This window comes from Lolium rigidum, chromosome 2, assembly GCF_022539505.1.
Source record: "Lolium rigidum isolate FL_2022 chromosome 2, APGP_CSIRO_Lrig_0.1, whole genome shotgun sequence".
In the NCBI taxonomy this organism is placed as follows: Eukaryota; Viridiplantae; Streptophyta; class Magnoliopsida; order Poales; family Poaceae; genus Lolium; species Lolium rigidum.
In genome coordinates, this window is record NC_061509.1 from 26,552,695 (window position 1) to 26,569,606 (window position 16,912).

The window sequence follows — 16,912 nt, forward strand, 5'->3', positions numbered from 1 at the left end:
CATGCCCTGTTATCTTACAGATATTTCCACATGTAGCACACGGCTATCTCATTTTATCTGTAAATAGAAAGTTCTAGAGTATATGTTCTTTCATTGTTACCATTGCTTGTCAATTTGTCCTCATATGTACTAGTAAAATGCACAGATCCAAGAAATGCAATTTAGCAAAATATTGGGTTGTTTTTCTGAATATTGAATGTTTGAATGTGTGAAAAGGAGGTTAGAGTGGGTGATAAAATTCCTTTTTGATGGAGGAGTAGGAATGCAATCCATGGAAATTTGTAGAGGTGTTATTCAATAGATCAAAAGGCTTCCTTATAAAAAAAATTATTGATTGAAATTCTCCAAAATTCTTATAAAAAACCTTCAGTCCAGAAGGCCCTAATTATGAATCCGTGTTACATGGATGACAACATGCTCACTTGTTTTCGTTCACCTCCTCCTCTTCACACATCATGTCTAGCTCGATGATACATGTGCATGCCTCTCTTTGCCACAGGCTGAATGTTCAGTATATAGTCTCACAAATTTAACGCAAACCTTTTTAAAATTCCATGTTTCCATCCAAATGTATTGTCTAGAAAAGCAAGGAAAGTAACTGCAGTAGCCTCGCCTAGGAAACGATATAGGAGTATTTTCACACTCATTCTAATTCATATTATTTGTCGTTAAGAGAATCAACCTGAGGTTGGGTGGTTAGGAGGGTGGTTGTACCCTCAGCGCACCAGAGTTCAAACCCCAGGTTTGACATTTGTGTGTCTCATAAAGGCGGAATATTCATTCAGTGGGAGGCGACGTTCCCGTCGACAGCGAGGCGTCTGTGGTGACTTCGTCAATTTCAAGATCAATCCACCGGCTCAGTCTTTCGAAAGTGTCTATAGGGGTAGGGTGTGCGTGTGTGCGTTCATAGGGGTGAGTGTATGCACGTGTATGTGAGCGTCTACATTTGTACTGTGTTTCTCAAAAAAAAAATTATTTGTCATTAATATAAATATTTTAGATACATTTTAGTTTTAGATATATCTATATTAGCGATAACTAATACAAGTTTTGTTTGGAAATTTAACCATATTACCTTTTCCAAATTTCTATTATTCATTCCAAATTTAAATCTTCTTTTATTAAAAAAAAAACAAGGAAAGTAGGAAACGCATCGGAGTTGCCGCCTGAGTCGTCTTCCAGCTTTGCCTCGAGTGATCCAGTCCACCTTCCAGCGTCGTCAATGGCGTCTCCCTCCCCCAAACCCTAGCCCCTCCCCTCCCCTTCCACCACCAGCCATGGGATCCCACCCGGCGCCGCCCGCGCCCTCCCGCACGGCCCTCTCCCCCTTCGCCACGCTCGACCCGGCCGTGCTCGCCGCGCTCCCGGCCACCACCCCCATCACCGTCCGCTCCGCCGCACTCTCCGCGCCGCACCTCCTCTACCTCGGCACCGGCGGCGGCAAGCTGCTCCTCTTCTCCCTCCAGACCCCCTCCGCCCCGGAGTTCCTCCGCCTCGTCCCCACCGGCGCCAACCGCCCCGTCTCCGCCATCCTCCCGCTCCCCTCCGTCTCCCGCGTGCTCCTGCTCGCCGACGGCGCCCTCCTCCTCGCCGACCCGCTCCTCGCGCGCCCCGTCCGCCGCCTCGGCTCCCTCCGCAACGTCGCCGCCGTCGCCGCCTCTTCCACCTCCCCCTCCTCCTGCTCTCTCGCGGTCGCTGTCGGGGAGAAGCTGCTCGCCATCGACCTCACCCTGCGCGAGGCCGACGAGCTGGAGGTCCAGACGCGCGAGATCGCCGCCGGCCCCGGCGTAGACGCCATCAGCGTGCTCGCCTGGGCCGGCGAGGGCTCGGTCTTCGCCGGCACCGCCTCAGGGTACTCGCTCTTCTCCACCGGCGGGAGCGTCGACATATTCGCCCTCCCGGAGTCGGCCGGGTCGCCCAGGATCAGGCCACTGTCCGGGGGCGAGGAGGTGATGCTGCTGGTGGACAATGTCGGCGTGGTTGTCGACCGCTTCGGGAACCCTTCCGGAAGCAGCTTCGTGTTTAACAGCAGGCCGGATTGCATCGTCGAGGTGTTTCCATACGTGGTGGTGGCCGGGGAGTCGAAGTTGGACGTGTACAGGAGGAGGAATGGGGCGCACTTGCAGACCGTCGCGATCGAGAGTAGCCGTGCCGGTGTGCTGACCGTGGCGAGTGATGATAAGGTCGTTGTCATCGCTACGGTTTATAAGGTAAAGTAGGTACGTGAACTCACCATTAGTGGAACTTGTTCCTGAATTCTAATTTTTAGCTACACGCTGTTTCATTCAGAATGTATCTTCGTGTTGTATACCGTGACTACTTACGCCATTTATGTGGTCTTTTTGAATGGACAATTGGACATGTTTACATGAGCCTGGAAGAACATTCAACTTATAATTTGCATAAACTGAAACTAAAATGTGTAGGGAAGACGAACTTGCACTAGTTTAATAGCTCTGAATAAGCTTACGAACCAAATGATTTCCCCTTTGCTTCTACAAGTGTGCAGGCTGCTCTCGAATCACAACATTGTTGGAAAATTTTCCATTATGACTGACACCACTTCAGCAGTTTTATGCTCCATGTTATCAGTTAATTACAGCGGTTACCGTACCAAACAACTATTGCCAATTGCTTCCTACTTTTCCCATTTTAATTTTGCAGACTGTGCTCATGTTACACTAACATATGCATGACTTGTCCAGGTTTTCTGCTACATCAAAGTATCTGCAGTGGAACAGATCAAGGCGCCATTGCGAAGAAAGAGTTATAGGGAAGCTATTTCTTTGTTGGAAGAGTTTGAATCTGATGGTGAAATCTCGAAGGATATGATCTCCTTTGTCCATGCACAGCTTGGATTCTTACTATTCTTTGACTTGCGTTTTGAGGATGCTGTTAATCATTTCTTGCTGTCGGAGACTATGCAACCAGCAGAAATATTTCCATTCATCATGCGGGATCCTAATCGCTGGTCGGATCTGGTATGTCACACTGTCAGTTAGTTGGAAAGTTGTAGTAAATTGCTGAATAGCTGTTTTTCTTCGTTTGCCCATTTCAAAATCAGGGTATAATGTACATGAGGATTCACGTATCTGCAAGGCCCCTTTTGCATTCTTGTGTATGACAAAAGTTCATAATAAATAAAGCTTTTAGCTTCTAGCATGATTCAGTTAATCTGATGCAACCATTGTTTTTCAGTGTATGACCTATTCCACAAAATTTGAGAAGCTTTTATAGCTAGGATATCTAGCAACTTTTATCAATATATTATATTTCGTTAACTCATCTTGTGAACTGTGAAATAAATTTTGAAGTTCTCCTTATTCTCAGCTGGCTTCTTAGTAGTTAGTAGCTGGAGGATTCCCTGGCCTGATTTATCTTTAACTAGCCTTTTTTTTTTCGAGGATTAACTAGCCTTTTCAAATTGTGAGAGTTTAATTTTGCTTTTGGCAAAATTTAGGTGCCAAGAAAGCGTTATTGGGGCTTGCATCCTCCCCCTAAGCCTCTTGAAGAAGTTATTGACGATGGACTGGTAACACTTCAACGGGCATTGTTTCTCAAAAAGGCAGGTGTGGACACAGTTGTGGATGAAGATTTCCTTTCAAATCCTCCAAGTAGATCTGATTTATTGGAACTAGCTATCAGAAATATTATCAGGTTTGGTTTACCGTTTGTTGGTATTATATTCATTTATGAATTGCAATGAGGCTGCATGTAACGATCAATCTTCGAATGCTAAATGAAACTAGGTACCTGTGTGTAGCACGTGAGAAGACCTTGTCTCCTGCAGAGATGGAAGGAGTTGATACTCTTCTGATGTACCTTTATAGGGCACTCGATCTTGTTGATGACATGGAGAGGCTTGCATCATCTCAAAATAGCTGTGTTGTGGTATGTATATTTCCTGTATAAACACATCCCTACTCTGCAGCATCTTGAGTTTATGATTATAACTATACTATGTGGTACTGAAATTGACATTTACTTTGGATTTGAAGATAGAATATAGCATGATGTAGACTTGTTTCTGAGTCGTCCATCACATATGATGCAAAATTGGAAGTGCATTTATTGTAAAAAATATGGGTGGTGCAGGAGGAACTAGAATCACTGTTGGAAAACTCTGGACATCAGCGGACACTTGCTTTCTTATATGGTAGTAAGGGAATGTGCTCCCAAGCTGTTGCTATCTGGCGTATCTTAGCAAGGAATTACAGCACAGGTTTGTGGAAGGATCGTCCTAATCTGCCTGAAACGGACTCCCATGAATCTTTGGCTGAAAAAAGGTCTGGTGGGCAAATTGCTGCTATCGAAGCCTCCAAGATACTTCAAGCAACATCTGATCAGGACCTTGTTCTGGAACATCTTGGATGGGTATGTGCTTCATGCTAAGGACTTGATATCTTATAATGAGCTGTTTCATTATGTTGTGAATATTTATTATTATTGAATATTTTTATGCAGGTGGCAGACATTGATCAGGACCTTGCAACTGCAATTTTAACATCTGAGACGCGGGAAAAACAGCTTTCTGCTGGTAATTGATTTGTTTCAAATAATTCACTAGTATCTTTTACTGGCTTATTCATGGCAGATCAACACATTCCCCTGTTTTTACTTGTGAGCATGTCAGAGGATTGATTTAGTACTACAAGTATAGAAGGATGTTCTTTTCTCTCTCTCTTAAAGACTGTTTTTCTGTAAAATATACGAATCCTGTGATTACAGCTGATTGCATCCTTGAAATTCATTTTTTAACTATTTAGGGCTGTTAAAATAACCTTGACACGTAATAAACTTTGTTAACATTTGTTTTTGTTGGGTGGTATTCTGCAGAAAAGGTTATTGCTGCCCTTGATTCAGGAAAGGTTGGGATTCACCAAAGGTACATATAAATGATATGATGCATCCACGAAACCTTCGACAATTTAAACCTCTCAAGATTCCATAATGAACCTTGATGTCTATGTGAAGAGTATATGAACATTAAAGTTGTATAATTTAATTGTGCTACATTTGTACTGCTAGTTTTGTTCAGTGTTTACTACTCTCTCTGTTCCATATAGTTGTTGCAGATTCTGATGTATCTATACACAAAATGTGTCTAGATATATCCAAATGAGCGACAACTAATATGGAACAGAGGGAGTACGCACTTAAGCGATCTTCAACAGTGCACTAATAATAGCCGCCTAACTAATTGCTATCTTGTTGCAAAACAGCCTGTACAGTAGCATGAACCTTGGTAGGACTTTGTAAGCATCTTATGTTTTCCATGGCGCATAATTTGAGGTCATACTGATTTTTCTGCAATAATGATTAAGTGCCACAGATTGTGTTATTAAATCTTCTGCTGAGAGTTGATCATAATGGGGCATCAAACTAGTGTTTGTATGCCTGCTATTAGTGTTTTTTGTGCACATGGTCATCATATAATGTTATCCATGTCATATCCTGTGCATTTTGTTATTATATAATCTTCTTCATTCGACAATCATCAGCATAAAAAGTTCATTTACCATGTGGCAGTTTTGTTTGATCAGCTGCTCTCTGCTATCACAGAAACTTACTGTCTAAGTTATGCAGATATTTGCAGTGGTTGATCGAGGATCAGGGCTGTGATGACCCTCACTACCACACATCATATGCACTATTGCTGTCGAAATCTGCCATGCAAGCATTTCATGTGGAGTCAAATTCTGGAGAGAAAGATGATAGAGAAATTGACTCCGATGTACAGTTCATTTTTTCGTTGAGAGAAAGGTTGCAATTATTTTTGCAATCTTCGGACTTGTATGATCCAGAAGAAGTGCTTGATGTTATAGAAGACTCTGAGCTATGGCTGGAAAAGGTGTCCTGACAATTTTTACTTTCCTTGATGTGGTTGCATGTTTATCTCCTTTTGTGCTCACTATTGTGTTTTCTGCTGGTTTGCTTGTCCTGTCATCCAAGTTTTGGATACTAAGGCATTTGTTTTTCTTTGTCAGGCAATATTATATAGGAAAATGGGCCAAGAGAACATTGTACTTCAGATACTGGCACTGTAAGATGCTATCCTGCACTTGTTTTTCTCTTGTAGTCACTTGTAAGTTTCAGCAGTGGCGGTTTTTTGTCAAGCCAGACCTGTAGGACTAGCCATATCATGTTTTTAGCACTTCCAGTTCTGTTGCTTTAACTGTCGTTTGTGGGTCTGCGATGCAGGAAGCTGGAGGATAGTGAAGCTGCTGAGCAGTACTGTGCAGAGATTGGTAGAGATGATGCATATATTCAGTATGTTATCATCTTACGAGTACTCTGGGTATAGTTTACTTTATCATGATCCAATGGGATTATCTCTGTTCCTTTGTTTACGCTGTCTCCATCTTCCTTTCAACTCAGGCTTTTGGATTTGTATTTGGACCCCAAAAATGGGAGAGAACCAATGTTCACAGCAGCTGTCCGACTTCTGCATAATCACGGAAAATCTTTGGATCCCATACAAGTATTGGAGGTATTAATTTCTTATGTTACTGCCATAATCCTGTTATACACAGCTTTAATTAGGATAAGAACTTTGAAGTCTTAAGCAATCTTGTCCCAGAGATTATCCTCCGACATGCCTCTTCAGCTAGCCTCAGATACCATCTTGCGAATGCTCAGAGCTCGGGTGCACCATCATCGCCAAGGGCAGGTATGCATATTTTGTTCCTGGGTTCAACCTGAGCTTTTGAACTTTGATCCCTACTTCGGTGGATGTGTGTCCCTTGTTTACCATGCCTGCTTTTATGTTGAACTTGCACGAGAACTGACCTGCAAATCCCATTTGTTTGTTCTGTCCCTCTGTGTCTGTCATCAGATAGTTCATAGTTTATCACTCGCGACAAACCTTGATGCGCGATTGACAAGATTAGAGGAGAGATCAAGGCATGTGCAGCTAACTGACGAGAGCATCTGTGATTCATGTCGAGCTCGGCTTGGCACAAAGCTGTTTGTCATGTACCCAGATGACTCAGTTGTTTGCTACAGGGTACATACAAGTCGAGCGTTTCTTTCTCGTTTAGCTTGTACTAATATTTTTGCATAAAAGTTTCACTAGATTTGATTTCTGTTGTTGTGGTCTATATGCAGTGCTACCGAAACCAAGGTGATTCCGTTTCACAACGAGGCCGTAACTTCAGGAAAGATGCTATATTTAAGCAGAGCTGGCTTGTCAGTAGGTAGCGAAGGCAGGCCAAGAAAGCTCTTTGAGAGAACATCCTCTTGTTGGTTGCCATTAACATCGAGAGAGGTGGAACACATACCATGGCCGGGGGCTTTGCGATGCGTTATCATTCATGGCGAAGGGGGTCAGACTCTGATGGCCCTGGAAATCGATGCGCTCGGAATGTGTTGAGAAGCCTGGGTGGCCTCTGTGATACTGTTTTCTTTTTCTCGTGACACTTGAAGATGGGATATAACTTACGGGAATAGTTTGTTAATTAGTCATCACATTGTAAAGGCGTAGAAACGAGCATTCTGGTAAATGGCGGTCGTAACTGCCAAGCAGCGAGATAGAAACAATATTGACACATACATCAATTTGACTGTACATCTCAGCCATGATGCAAACAATTCTTGAGTTAATTGGATTTTTCTCCATATCTGTACATCATTTTGAAGTGCACTTTTTTTTTGTCAAAATCCATGGTGTAGTAACTAGTTAACTATTTCACTCCCTAACCAAGTTGGGAGCAAAAGAGGAGATTTGAGGACTAAGAGCATCTTCAGTCAGGTCCTTCAAAAAACGTCCGGCCAGCATCGGACAAGAAAAGACTAGAAATATATACAAAAAAAAAGACCATTTCTAGCCGCGTTCCTTAAACAGCGTTTGGATGCATGTATTTTAATAGAGGGGATCACTCCATGTTAAAAAAGTAGGTAGAGAAAGTGTGAGAAAAGAGAATGACATGTGGAGACAAGGGCTGCATGCATGTATCTGGATGCCGGACACAAAATGAGGTGCTATTTAGCTTTGAGGGGACGTGACTGGAAAGCAATTTTCTTCATTTTTGTCCGCGGGACGCGATTGGAGATGCTCTAACTAATCGTTGACACATCATATATTCTAGATTTACCTATTAGCTTCTATACTTGATAATATCTAGAAACCTCCCTCAATTAATTTTCCAGGTCCGTATACTCTGAACAATATACCAAGTTTTGTAGATTAGAAATACTCTCGAAAAAGACATGCAAACCCGTAATGTGATAATACTTGTCAGTCTAGATCTACATTGAAATTCATTGCAACAACCAAATTTCTTAAGCATCCTAAAGCAAATATTGAACATTTTTACAAAGATAGATACAATTTTAAATTAATCGCTAAGATATGCATTGTAACCATATATATAAGAATACTATGAAATATGTACTTAACATTTAAAATTCATCAGAGTGTCTTTAAATCATTATTTTCTTGTCATGCGTGAAACTTTTACCATAATAATATATCTAATGATGTAGATCAAAATCATACCTTTAATGACAATAGATTGTGAAAAGGTAAAAGAGTTTCATATAAATAGGTAACATATTTTTAACTCTCCACTGTCATATAAAAGCTGAGTTAGAGTCTAAATTGGTTCAAGGTGAAAATGCCTATAGTTATGTACTAGGGAGCATAGGCCCCACGCCGCGCCTGTGATGATAATCTTCTAGCATTCATAATTAGTGTTAATTACTCTGAAGTGTGCATCTCATGGTCTGCATGGTGGTGTGTTTGAAGAATGATGCCTGAGAAGTTTAACATAGTAGGTCTTGAGATGAACTTTCATGGAGGGGAACGACATCAAAGTTTTCTGCATGCAATGTTAGAAGACATTGAAAATACCGATAAGTGATTTATGGGCTCCATCTTTAATGCGAATGTTTCTCCTTTTACCTTGGCTTGGCTTAGGAGGGATTACATATGTTAATCTTGTCACCAAACAGATGAAATATTTCATTTCATATGTACAAAAGAAGGAATGTTAAGGACGAAAGTGTGAGCAAAATCTAAAGCATACATGACACACCTGGTCATAAGTGTATTATATCCTACCTGTGATTCTAAAAGGCTTTGCTCTATATGAAAACAGAGGGAAGTTCTGAGGTTTGTGACAACTTCATGTACCTTTGTGCGTTGAGCAGTTTTTATTCTATATGTTGATCTGATGTCCTGTATTTTTTTTTCTATACATCTATATCGATGAAGCTCTTAAATGTATATAACGAACCTTCCTTTAGCCATTTCTTGAACTGATCATTTTGGTTGCTCGGTATAAGCACTTCCATGGTGTTTCCCTGTGGTAAGAAAAGAAAGAGAAGAAAAGAATACCGAGGATATGCAGAATATTCAAGTGTTGGTATTGGGCCAGTAAGCAAATGCAGAGCATAGTGAGGGTAAGACTGGACCGTGGCACATCCAGCTAAAGAGATTTATTTTATGTACTCTGAATAAATGAGAGAAAAGGTAACATCACTCCACCGAAGACAGACTGAAAAAACCTGTCAATGCAGTGAATATCTTATTTGCATGAACGCAACCCCAGCAACGAACACTCAAAAGAAATTCATGTCATTTGACTCAGAGAGAGGGAGAGAGTATACGGAAACAAAATCTTCAGATTCGGGAGAGTGATCACATATACATGGTCAAAGAAGAAGGTTCATTCTTTCATCATTAAGAGGATCATAACTAATAACACCGAATTGCTGTACAAAATGTGGTGATGGTAATTTTCCGTAGTTCAATTATTTTTGCAGCAACATATCAACTTCTAGACATCATCGCATAAACATGGTTATTAGTTATTATGTCTCTTTATATTTGTTATGGCCTAGTTGCATTAGATTATGTTCCAATAACTAAGAAAGCAAATGATGGTACCTGCTCTAATGATCCCGTTGGCTTCCTATATCTTTACCGATATATTTTTCATCAAAGTCATAGTATTGTTGAACGAATAGATCAACTGATGAATACTGTTGCTATTCTTGTTAGTTTGGTACTAATATAAGGGAAAATTAGGAGCAACTACAGTATGCCTGGATGAATAGTATCGCTAAATATATCTGGGGAAAAACTTGCTACTGAGATCTCTTGACATCCAAAAGTGTAACCCATGCATAAAGTGACAAATTTTTAGAAAATAATCTTTTTAGTATAAAAGGATAGTTGGTACAACTTAACACCTTAAAAAGAGGAACTTCGGAAGAAGCATGCAGCATGCAGGTCATTAGAACTCGAGATAAATCCTTACTTTTATTATATTATAGGAGTCAAAAAAGCTACACCAGATCTTAAACTCAGAGGATGAACACATACATACATATCGAATAGTGAGTACTGAAGTATTATAACAATTGACATCCAACGGCTTAACGGATCTCGTATATGTATCTGGCCATGAGCATATTATATATTATAATCATTTATCAGATCTTGCCTTTCTGCAACAACACACCACAAATTTTCACACTATCGGTGAAAGGAAGGCAAGGACGTGTCCATGGACCTGTAGATGCTTCCAATCTGCCAAATTGGGGTCTACATAATTGCATGGTGTTAAAACTTTGACCTTGCACTGAAACAATAAGGAGAAGATGACAGCTATAAGAATCTAGCCCAAAACCACATCCAAACAAATACAGTGTACTGAACTTTAGGTTCAATCTGAACCACCAACGCGGAAAGAAAGATAATTGTCAAAGAGTTAAGATAGGAATATTTACCTATTCTGTATAGAAGTTTGAGATGATACAGAGAAGATTGGGTTTATAATCGAGGCAGAATTTCCTGTAGATGAGAAACTAAGGGAGATGCTCGCCACTCTGCCATGGCTGCATCTGCTGCTATGATTTTTGGTGGGTGGAGGTCGAAACCTTGGGAAACCATAAGTTCTAGCTTTTTCTCCATATGAACAATTTGTAATACCAATAAAATTCCACAAACATAAAAGTTTCTAAAAAAATGAAGTCATACCTGTCACCACCAAAACCATCTAATGTCCAAAGCCCTGTGGATGTACACATCTTAAAACCCCGCGGTTGTGTAGTGTTACTTGAAGAAAGGTCCAACCAGTAAATTAAATTGCAGTTGGCAGATTACTGTACACCTCATCCACTACATATGTGTACCAACGCCTGTCAAAATAAAGAAAAACGCAACCTTAATCAGAAGTATCAAGTAGAAACAATATGCCTTTCAACTGAGATTTAACAGAAAAGTATACATTGACAATCAATAGTACCAAGCAGAAACTATATGCCTTTAACAGAGATTTGAATATTTGGGTTCACACGGAAGCTCATCGATACAGAAGTACTCATAGTACTATGCCTAAAAAATAATTGCGCCCGTAGCAGGTTTCCAGATAGGCCGAAGGGTGACACATAATTTGAATCGGAAATAAGCACAGCTAGCATTTGACCATGCTTGCAAAACCACAATTGCTTTTGATGTTTGCATGGCAATCCTTAGTGAAATACGGCTCGGAGCAACCATCATGCTCAAGGTAGCCTACAGTTTCGAGCATGGACTCATGATCAAACAACGGTAGGAGGCCATCACGCTGACGCTAGAACAAAATAGGAAGTCATGACTCCCAAGCCATATCCTAAACCCTGCAGTTTGAAATAGGGGTATGTGTGACAAACCTTTTCATGATTATCCAAGAAAAAACGGTGGTTCCAAAGAAACATTCTTCATCATACAGTGAAAAACAAACACATCCGAAGTATAGCGCCATAGTAGCAAATTATGACGATCATGTAGCAAGCTAAGATAATGATGAGATTACATACACCTCTGTTAACAAATTAGATTTTACCTGTATAAAACAGAAGGTGTTATGCAATGGAAAAATCAGTGAACCAATGACAATCTATTGGGTATGGAAAGAAACTGAGTTAGAGAAGAAGTATACCTCCATATTTTTGCTCTAAGTTCTTCCTGAATTCCTGTGCCCAAATCAGCCAACATGAAACAAAAAAGAAAACTTTCAGCTGAGAACTCCCCTGCAACCATGGGCCCTCCCCTGTGCTTTTCGATAGAAATTGATTGCGATACACACTCCTCGGGATGGAGAAGACGGCGCTAAAGTCCTCCTCTATGCCACCAACCAAGTCAGAAAGGAGAGATGGGCGCCACATCCAGAGAATATTGCTATCCAGGACGTCACGCCAGCTTGACTCCTCCCATATTGTGCCTCCTCGGAATGGAGAAGACAGCGCCAAAGTCCTCCTCTATGCCACCAGCCAAGTCAGAAAGGAGAGATGGGTGCCACCTCCAGAGCATATTGCATTCCAAGACGTCGCGCCGGCTCGACTCCTCCCATATTGTGCCTCCTCGGGATGGAGAAGACGGCGCCAAAGTCCTCCTCTATGCCACCAGCCAAGTCAGAAAGGAGAGATCGGCGCCACCTCCAGAGCATATTGCTATCCAGGACGTCGCGCCGGCTCGACTCCCATATTGCGCCTTCTCTGGATGGAGAAGATATCGCCAAGGTGGTCCTCTATGTCGCCAGCCAAGTCAGGAAGGAGAGATGGGCGCCGCAGCCATCAGCATCTTGCCATCCTGCCCATCCATGGCACCGCGGAGGTGGACGGTGAGCAGGGGCTTGCGTCCCAGGATGTCGTTGGTGGATCATGGCGGAGACGGCATCTCCACTCACCCACACGGTTATGGAGGTCCGCGTCCTTCGATTTCTTTTTCTACCAGGGGCGTGAACCCAGCTAGGGAACAAACCGAACGGCGAGACCGTGCGTTGGCTGCCACCAACGACGGGATGCTTTGGATCCTCACCCAGTTCCGGCGTCCTTCCTCCTCCTCCTCTTCCTCCGCCGCCGCTGTCTTTGATGGCGGCGAGGAATCCTCCGCCAACCACCGCAGAAAGCTGCAGCCCATGCTCGCCGGCACCATGGCCCTGCCCAGCACCTTTGTGCCGCAGCAACAATTTTGTGAGGAAGAAGGATCGGAGCGGGCGACCACGATGCGGACCAAGAGAGGAAAAAGAGACGTGGGGTTTCGGGCTGTTTGCCTCTCTTAGCAATCCAAGCGGTGGATGTGGGTCCGTCAGCACCGCTTTGACCAAAACATCTAGAAACGCAATCACCGGGAGCTACCATGTAAATATGCGTGAAAGAAGGCTATAAACCGGTAACCGGTTGCCCATGGAGCTAAAAAAAGAACTAAAAATAACCAACTAGTGAATCAACGAAGGAAAAAAAAAGAGAGACAACGTGTCGCACAACTCTTGGAGGAAAGAGAGGATAAATATGCCATCTACAGTGCGAGAATCATTCACGGTGCGCTAAACTGCTTAGCTTTTATATAGGTTATAATTTCTAGAGAAGTCTTAAATAACCCCCATGATCCATCATGTAAGAGTCAATAGACTATAAAGCAATGTGCAGCTGGTCGAAATATCATCGAAAACACAGACCACTGGGTGATCAGACCTCAGCTAGCTGAGATTTTAGCCAATCCTTTCTTTGATCACCAAAAGATCTTACACATTTCCAGGAGCAACAATTTCAAAGCCCATTTTCAATCAAGACCAGCTCATAGGCTACAAAATAAACCATTTTATTTTACGTGTGTGTCTACCGCTCGAGGAAATGAGGATGTGCTTTCAAGCTTCTGCGTTGCTTCGTGCACGCTTGTCTTTGTAAAGTGTTGTTGAGCATGAATGAAAATCTTATTGTTAAAAAAGATTATAAAGCTTATTACCTTTTTAATATTATAGTTCATAACTATCATATCAATGAATATGACCATTTCGGTTCACATGCATTCAACCAAAAAGGTAAACTTATCGGGATATGTGTCGCGTCAAACACACACATGGTATAATATCTAAAAAAAACTATTTTATAAGATGATGGAAATCTAGAGCTAGTATATCATCTACAATGTATATGAATAGAACTATTTACCTAACAATTTAACTTATGTAGATTTTGCATTACATCATGTAACAATTATTTTTCTTTGTCTAGTGCAATAGGCAAGATTTCCTATTTTGTTGATGCACTACAAAAAAATGTTAACTTGTGACCTTTTCTCAATGACCATGGGTGAAATCATCATAGATCTAAGATGATTCTGCACCATATGCCCGTAAACCGTCCGGGAGGGTCAAAATCGTATACAATTAGGACGATCTAAGCCAAGAAGGTCCTATTTTCATTATATGAAATCATCATAATCTGAGCCACCTGATTTAGGATCTTATGTTTAAGCGATTATGACCAATTTAGACCACCATAGCTTTCTATAAAGATATCTTGTTGATACAAAGTGGTGACATGATCGACACCTAAGAAATTCTCTTTCATGTCATGTCTAGGGGGCCATTCAAGCAAATTCTAATAGTAACATGTAAGATGCACGTCCTATTCAGTGAAGTGTTAGAGCATTTCTAGTCATGTCTCCCAAACAACGTCCCTTAAAAGGGGTAGATCGCTCCATCGAGTGACACCGCGGCGTGGTGCTGCTTTTGGGGCACACACGTACCCAACGGCAAACGCCAAACACGTCTCCAAACAGGTATTTCCAATATAAAAAATTATAAATTGAAAATGATCTTCACGTCAAAAGGAGTAGTTCGTAGTGCCCACCATGGTCATTGCGTTACGTATTACAAATGGAGGTACAAATGAAGCCTAGAAGAATCGGTTTGATGACCGTGAAGTGTGTAGCGGCCCAGAGAACCCTTGCAATGAGCAAGATATAGAGCTTTTTTCCAGCGGCTACGGTGGTCGCAGTTGTAGTTGCAGATGGTGCAAAGGAAAGAAATTGGACCTCTCCTTCGTTGCATGGGTGCAATCCAATGTACATTGCTCGTAAGATATTTGAAGGGATAAAAGGAAAGAATTGTCAGATTTAGATGATCAACTTTGGGTCAATTAGCTCGATATCCAACATGGCTTTGATCACATTCAAAAATTCCTTTGGGAGATGTTTTCCACGACCCAACTTGACGTTGGAACGGCTGGCTCCATCCGATGGAAATTTACTAATGCCGGTACCTACTCAGCATCCTTGGCATATAAAATGCATTTTAAAGGCCTCATCGTTACGGAAAATACAAAGGAGCTCTCGGGTGCCACATACCCCTATACTTGGGAAAAAAAGTTTTAAAAAATCAAACCTTTTTGGGAATCAAAGATGATCAGGTATTATAGTTGAAACAAAATGTTTTTATAGGAAAGTACTTTTATTGTATCCTGGGTAAAAAACAAACTCGAAACACCCCATGACTAGGTACTATTCACTTATTCGTCATAATTTTATCTTTTTTGTCCTGGAGTCCATGAGAATCATTTCGTGTCCAAACATTTTTTTACGAGTACAAACTTGATCATCTTTAGTTTCCAGGAAGATTCAATTTTTTTTTACTTTTCCAAACTACTATATTTTTTTTTATCTATGACAAGAGGATAAGCCCGCTTTCTCATCGTTACTCCCTACAATGACAAGAGGATTTTTTTTTGCTTGATTGGTCTTGCATAACAGAGTTTGGGCCAGGGGTCGACTTGAAATTAGAGGTTGGCCCAATTGTGGGAATTGCCCCATTTGTAATCAAGTCCAAGAATCTACAACACATTTTCTCTTACAAGTATCATGCTTCTCCATGATGATTTGGACAAATATTCTTTCATGGAGCGACTTCCATGATATCTCTACCGCGACATGCGAAAATCATGGAACCATCAAAGAGTGGCGAATGGAGTTTGTCATGGGGATGGGCTGTGCAGAAGGCGATGCCCGCCATGATTACTTGTCTCATGGGAGATGGGAAGGAGCGAAATGCAATGATTTTTGAACATCACGCCATGCCATCAAATTGCTAATATCAAAGTGGAGGCTAGAAGTTACAGCATGACGGAGGATAAGCACTTGAGGAATGTAACACCGGGAGAGTCGGAACTCCATTTCGGCTCATAGGTGCAGATGCACTTATCACCGAAAAAACATATTTTAAAATATCTAAAAATTTCAATTTGTGGGGGGGTGTACTTCCACACATTCTATGCCTTCACACAAAGTGCCCCGTAAAAATATTTTTTGTGTGGCCTGTGCAAAAAAAAACAATTTCTGTTGCTCCAAAAATGTTTTTCACGAGCCATTTATTTGTCTTTTTACATAGGCTGTATAAAAATCTTTTTTTCCTACAAAACTTTTATGAGCTAACATAGGATGTCCGGATGCACACGGAGGAATTTATTCGGAAAACTTTAACATTTTGAAATGAATTAAAAATTTATTTTTTCTAATAGATGTATTCTACGTCTATGACCAAAACGCCGTGTAAGAGTAAGCTTTAAAAGTCCTAGGAAATGTCCTAGGCAATTGCCTTAAGACGTCTATATGTACTACCTAAAAATGGTAAATATCTTGCCTAGCTCAAAAATGTACTCGTATATCTCTAGAGCACCAAGTTACAGACGCTTCGAAATGTGTCGTGGTCTCGCCCATGTGATGATTGAGCGACTCTAGATCCTGTTTTGTTTGTTCCCGTGTTTATTGACAAGGACGTAGGCCGACTCGAAAGCCGATGGAACTGAATACCAAACTAAGCGAGAGAATGTGTGAGTAGCAATCCAAGCCGTCCTCGTACACCATGACGTGTTCCTGCCCATTCTAAGTTTTCTGGGTGACGTGGCAGCCGTTGTGAACAGAGAGAGGTCCCATCGACGGAGAGAGAGGCCCGCCGGCCGCCTCTGGATCCTTCGCCACTCGTCTCCTCACATGCAGCTCCCGTACGTGCTCGACGTCGCGCGCACCTTCTACACGCCATCCTTCCTCGCGCCTTATATTACTTCAGAGCTAGCTAGAGCTACTACCTTGCAATCGCTTGATCCTGCGAAACACACAGAGAGCGAGAGAGAGACGATCGACCAGACA

At 41.7% G+C, this 16,912-nt stretch overlaps 1 protein-coding gene across 1 annotated transcript; it reads left to right on the top strand.

The window, feature by feature from the left end:
- Positions 1–1,212: 1,212 nt before the first annotated feature.
- Positions 1,213–7,630, top strand: LOC124691466 (vacuolar sorting protein 3-like). The gene is made up of 14 exons (XM_047224743.1): positions 1,213–2,210; positions 2,706–2,981; positions 3,461–3,657; positions 3,750–3,891; positions 4,096–4,374; positions 4,465–4,537; positions 4,837–4,885; positions 5,587–5,851; positions 5,988–6,043; positions 6,202–6,270; positions 6,379–6,490; positions 6,581–6,670; positions 6,836–7,006; positions 7,108–7,630. The coding sequence occupies exons 1-14, from the start codon at positions 1,278–1,280 to the stop codon at positions 7,198–7,200; spliced, it is 2,805 nt and encodes a 934-aa protein (XP_047080699.1). The 5' UTR covers positions 1,213–1,277; the 3' UTR covers positions 7,201–7,630.
- The last annotated feature ends 9,282 nt before the right edge of the window (positions 7,631–16,912 follow it).

Excerpts from the sequence above, each read along its gene's own strand:
- LOC124691466 (XM_047224743.1), top strand. The coding sequence starts at position 1,278 with ATGGGATCCCACCCGGCGCCGCCCGCGCCCTCCCGCACGGCCCTCTCC. Across the intron at positions 4,886-5,586 it reads AAGGTTGGGATTCACCAAAG|ATATTTGCAGTGGTTGATCG; the intron begins GTACATATAAAT and ends TAAGTTATGCAG. Across the intron at positions 7,007-7,107 it reads ACTCAGTTGTTTGCTACAGG|TGCTACCGAAACCAAGGTGA; the intron begins GTACATACAAGT and ends GTCTATATGCAG.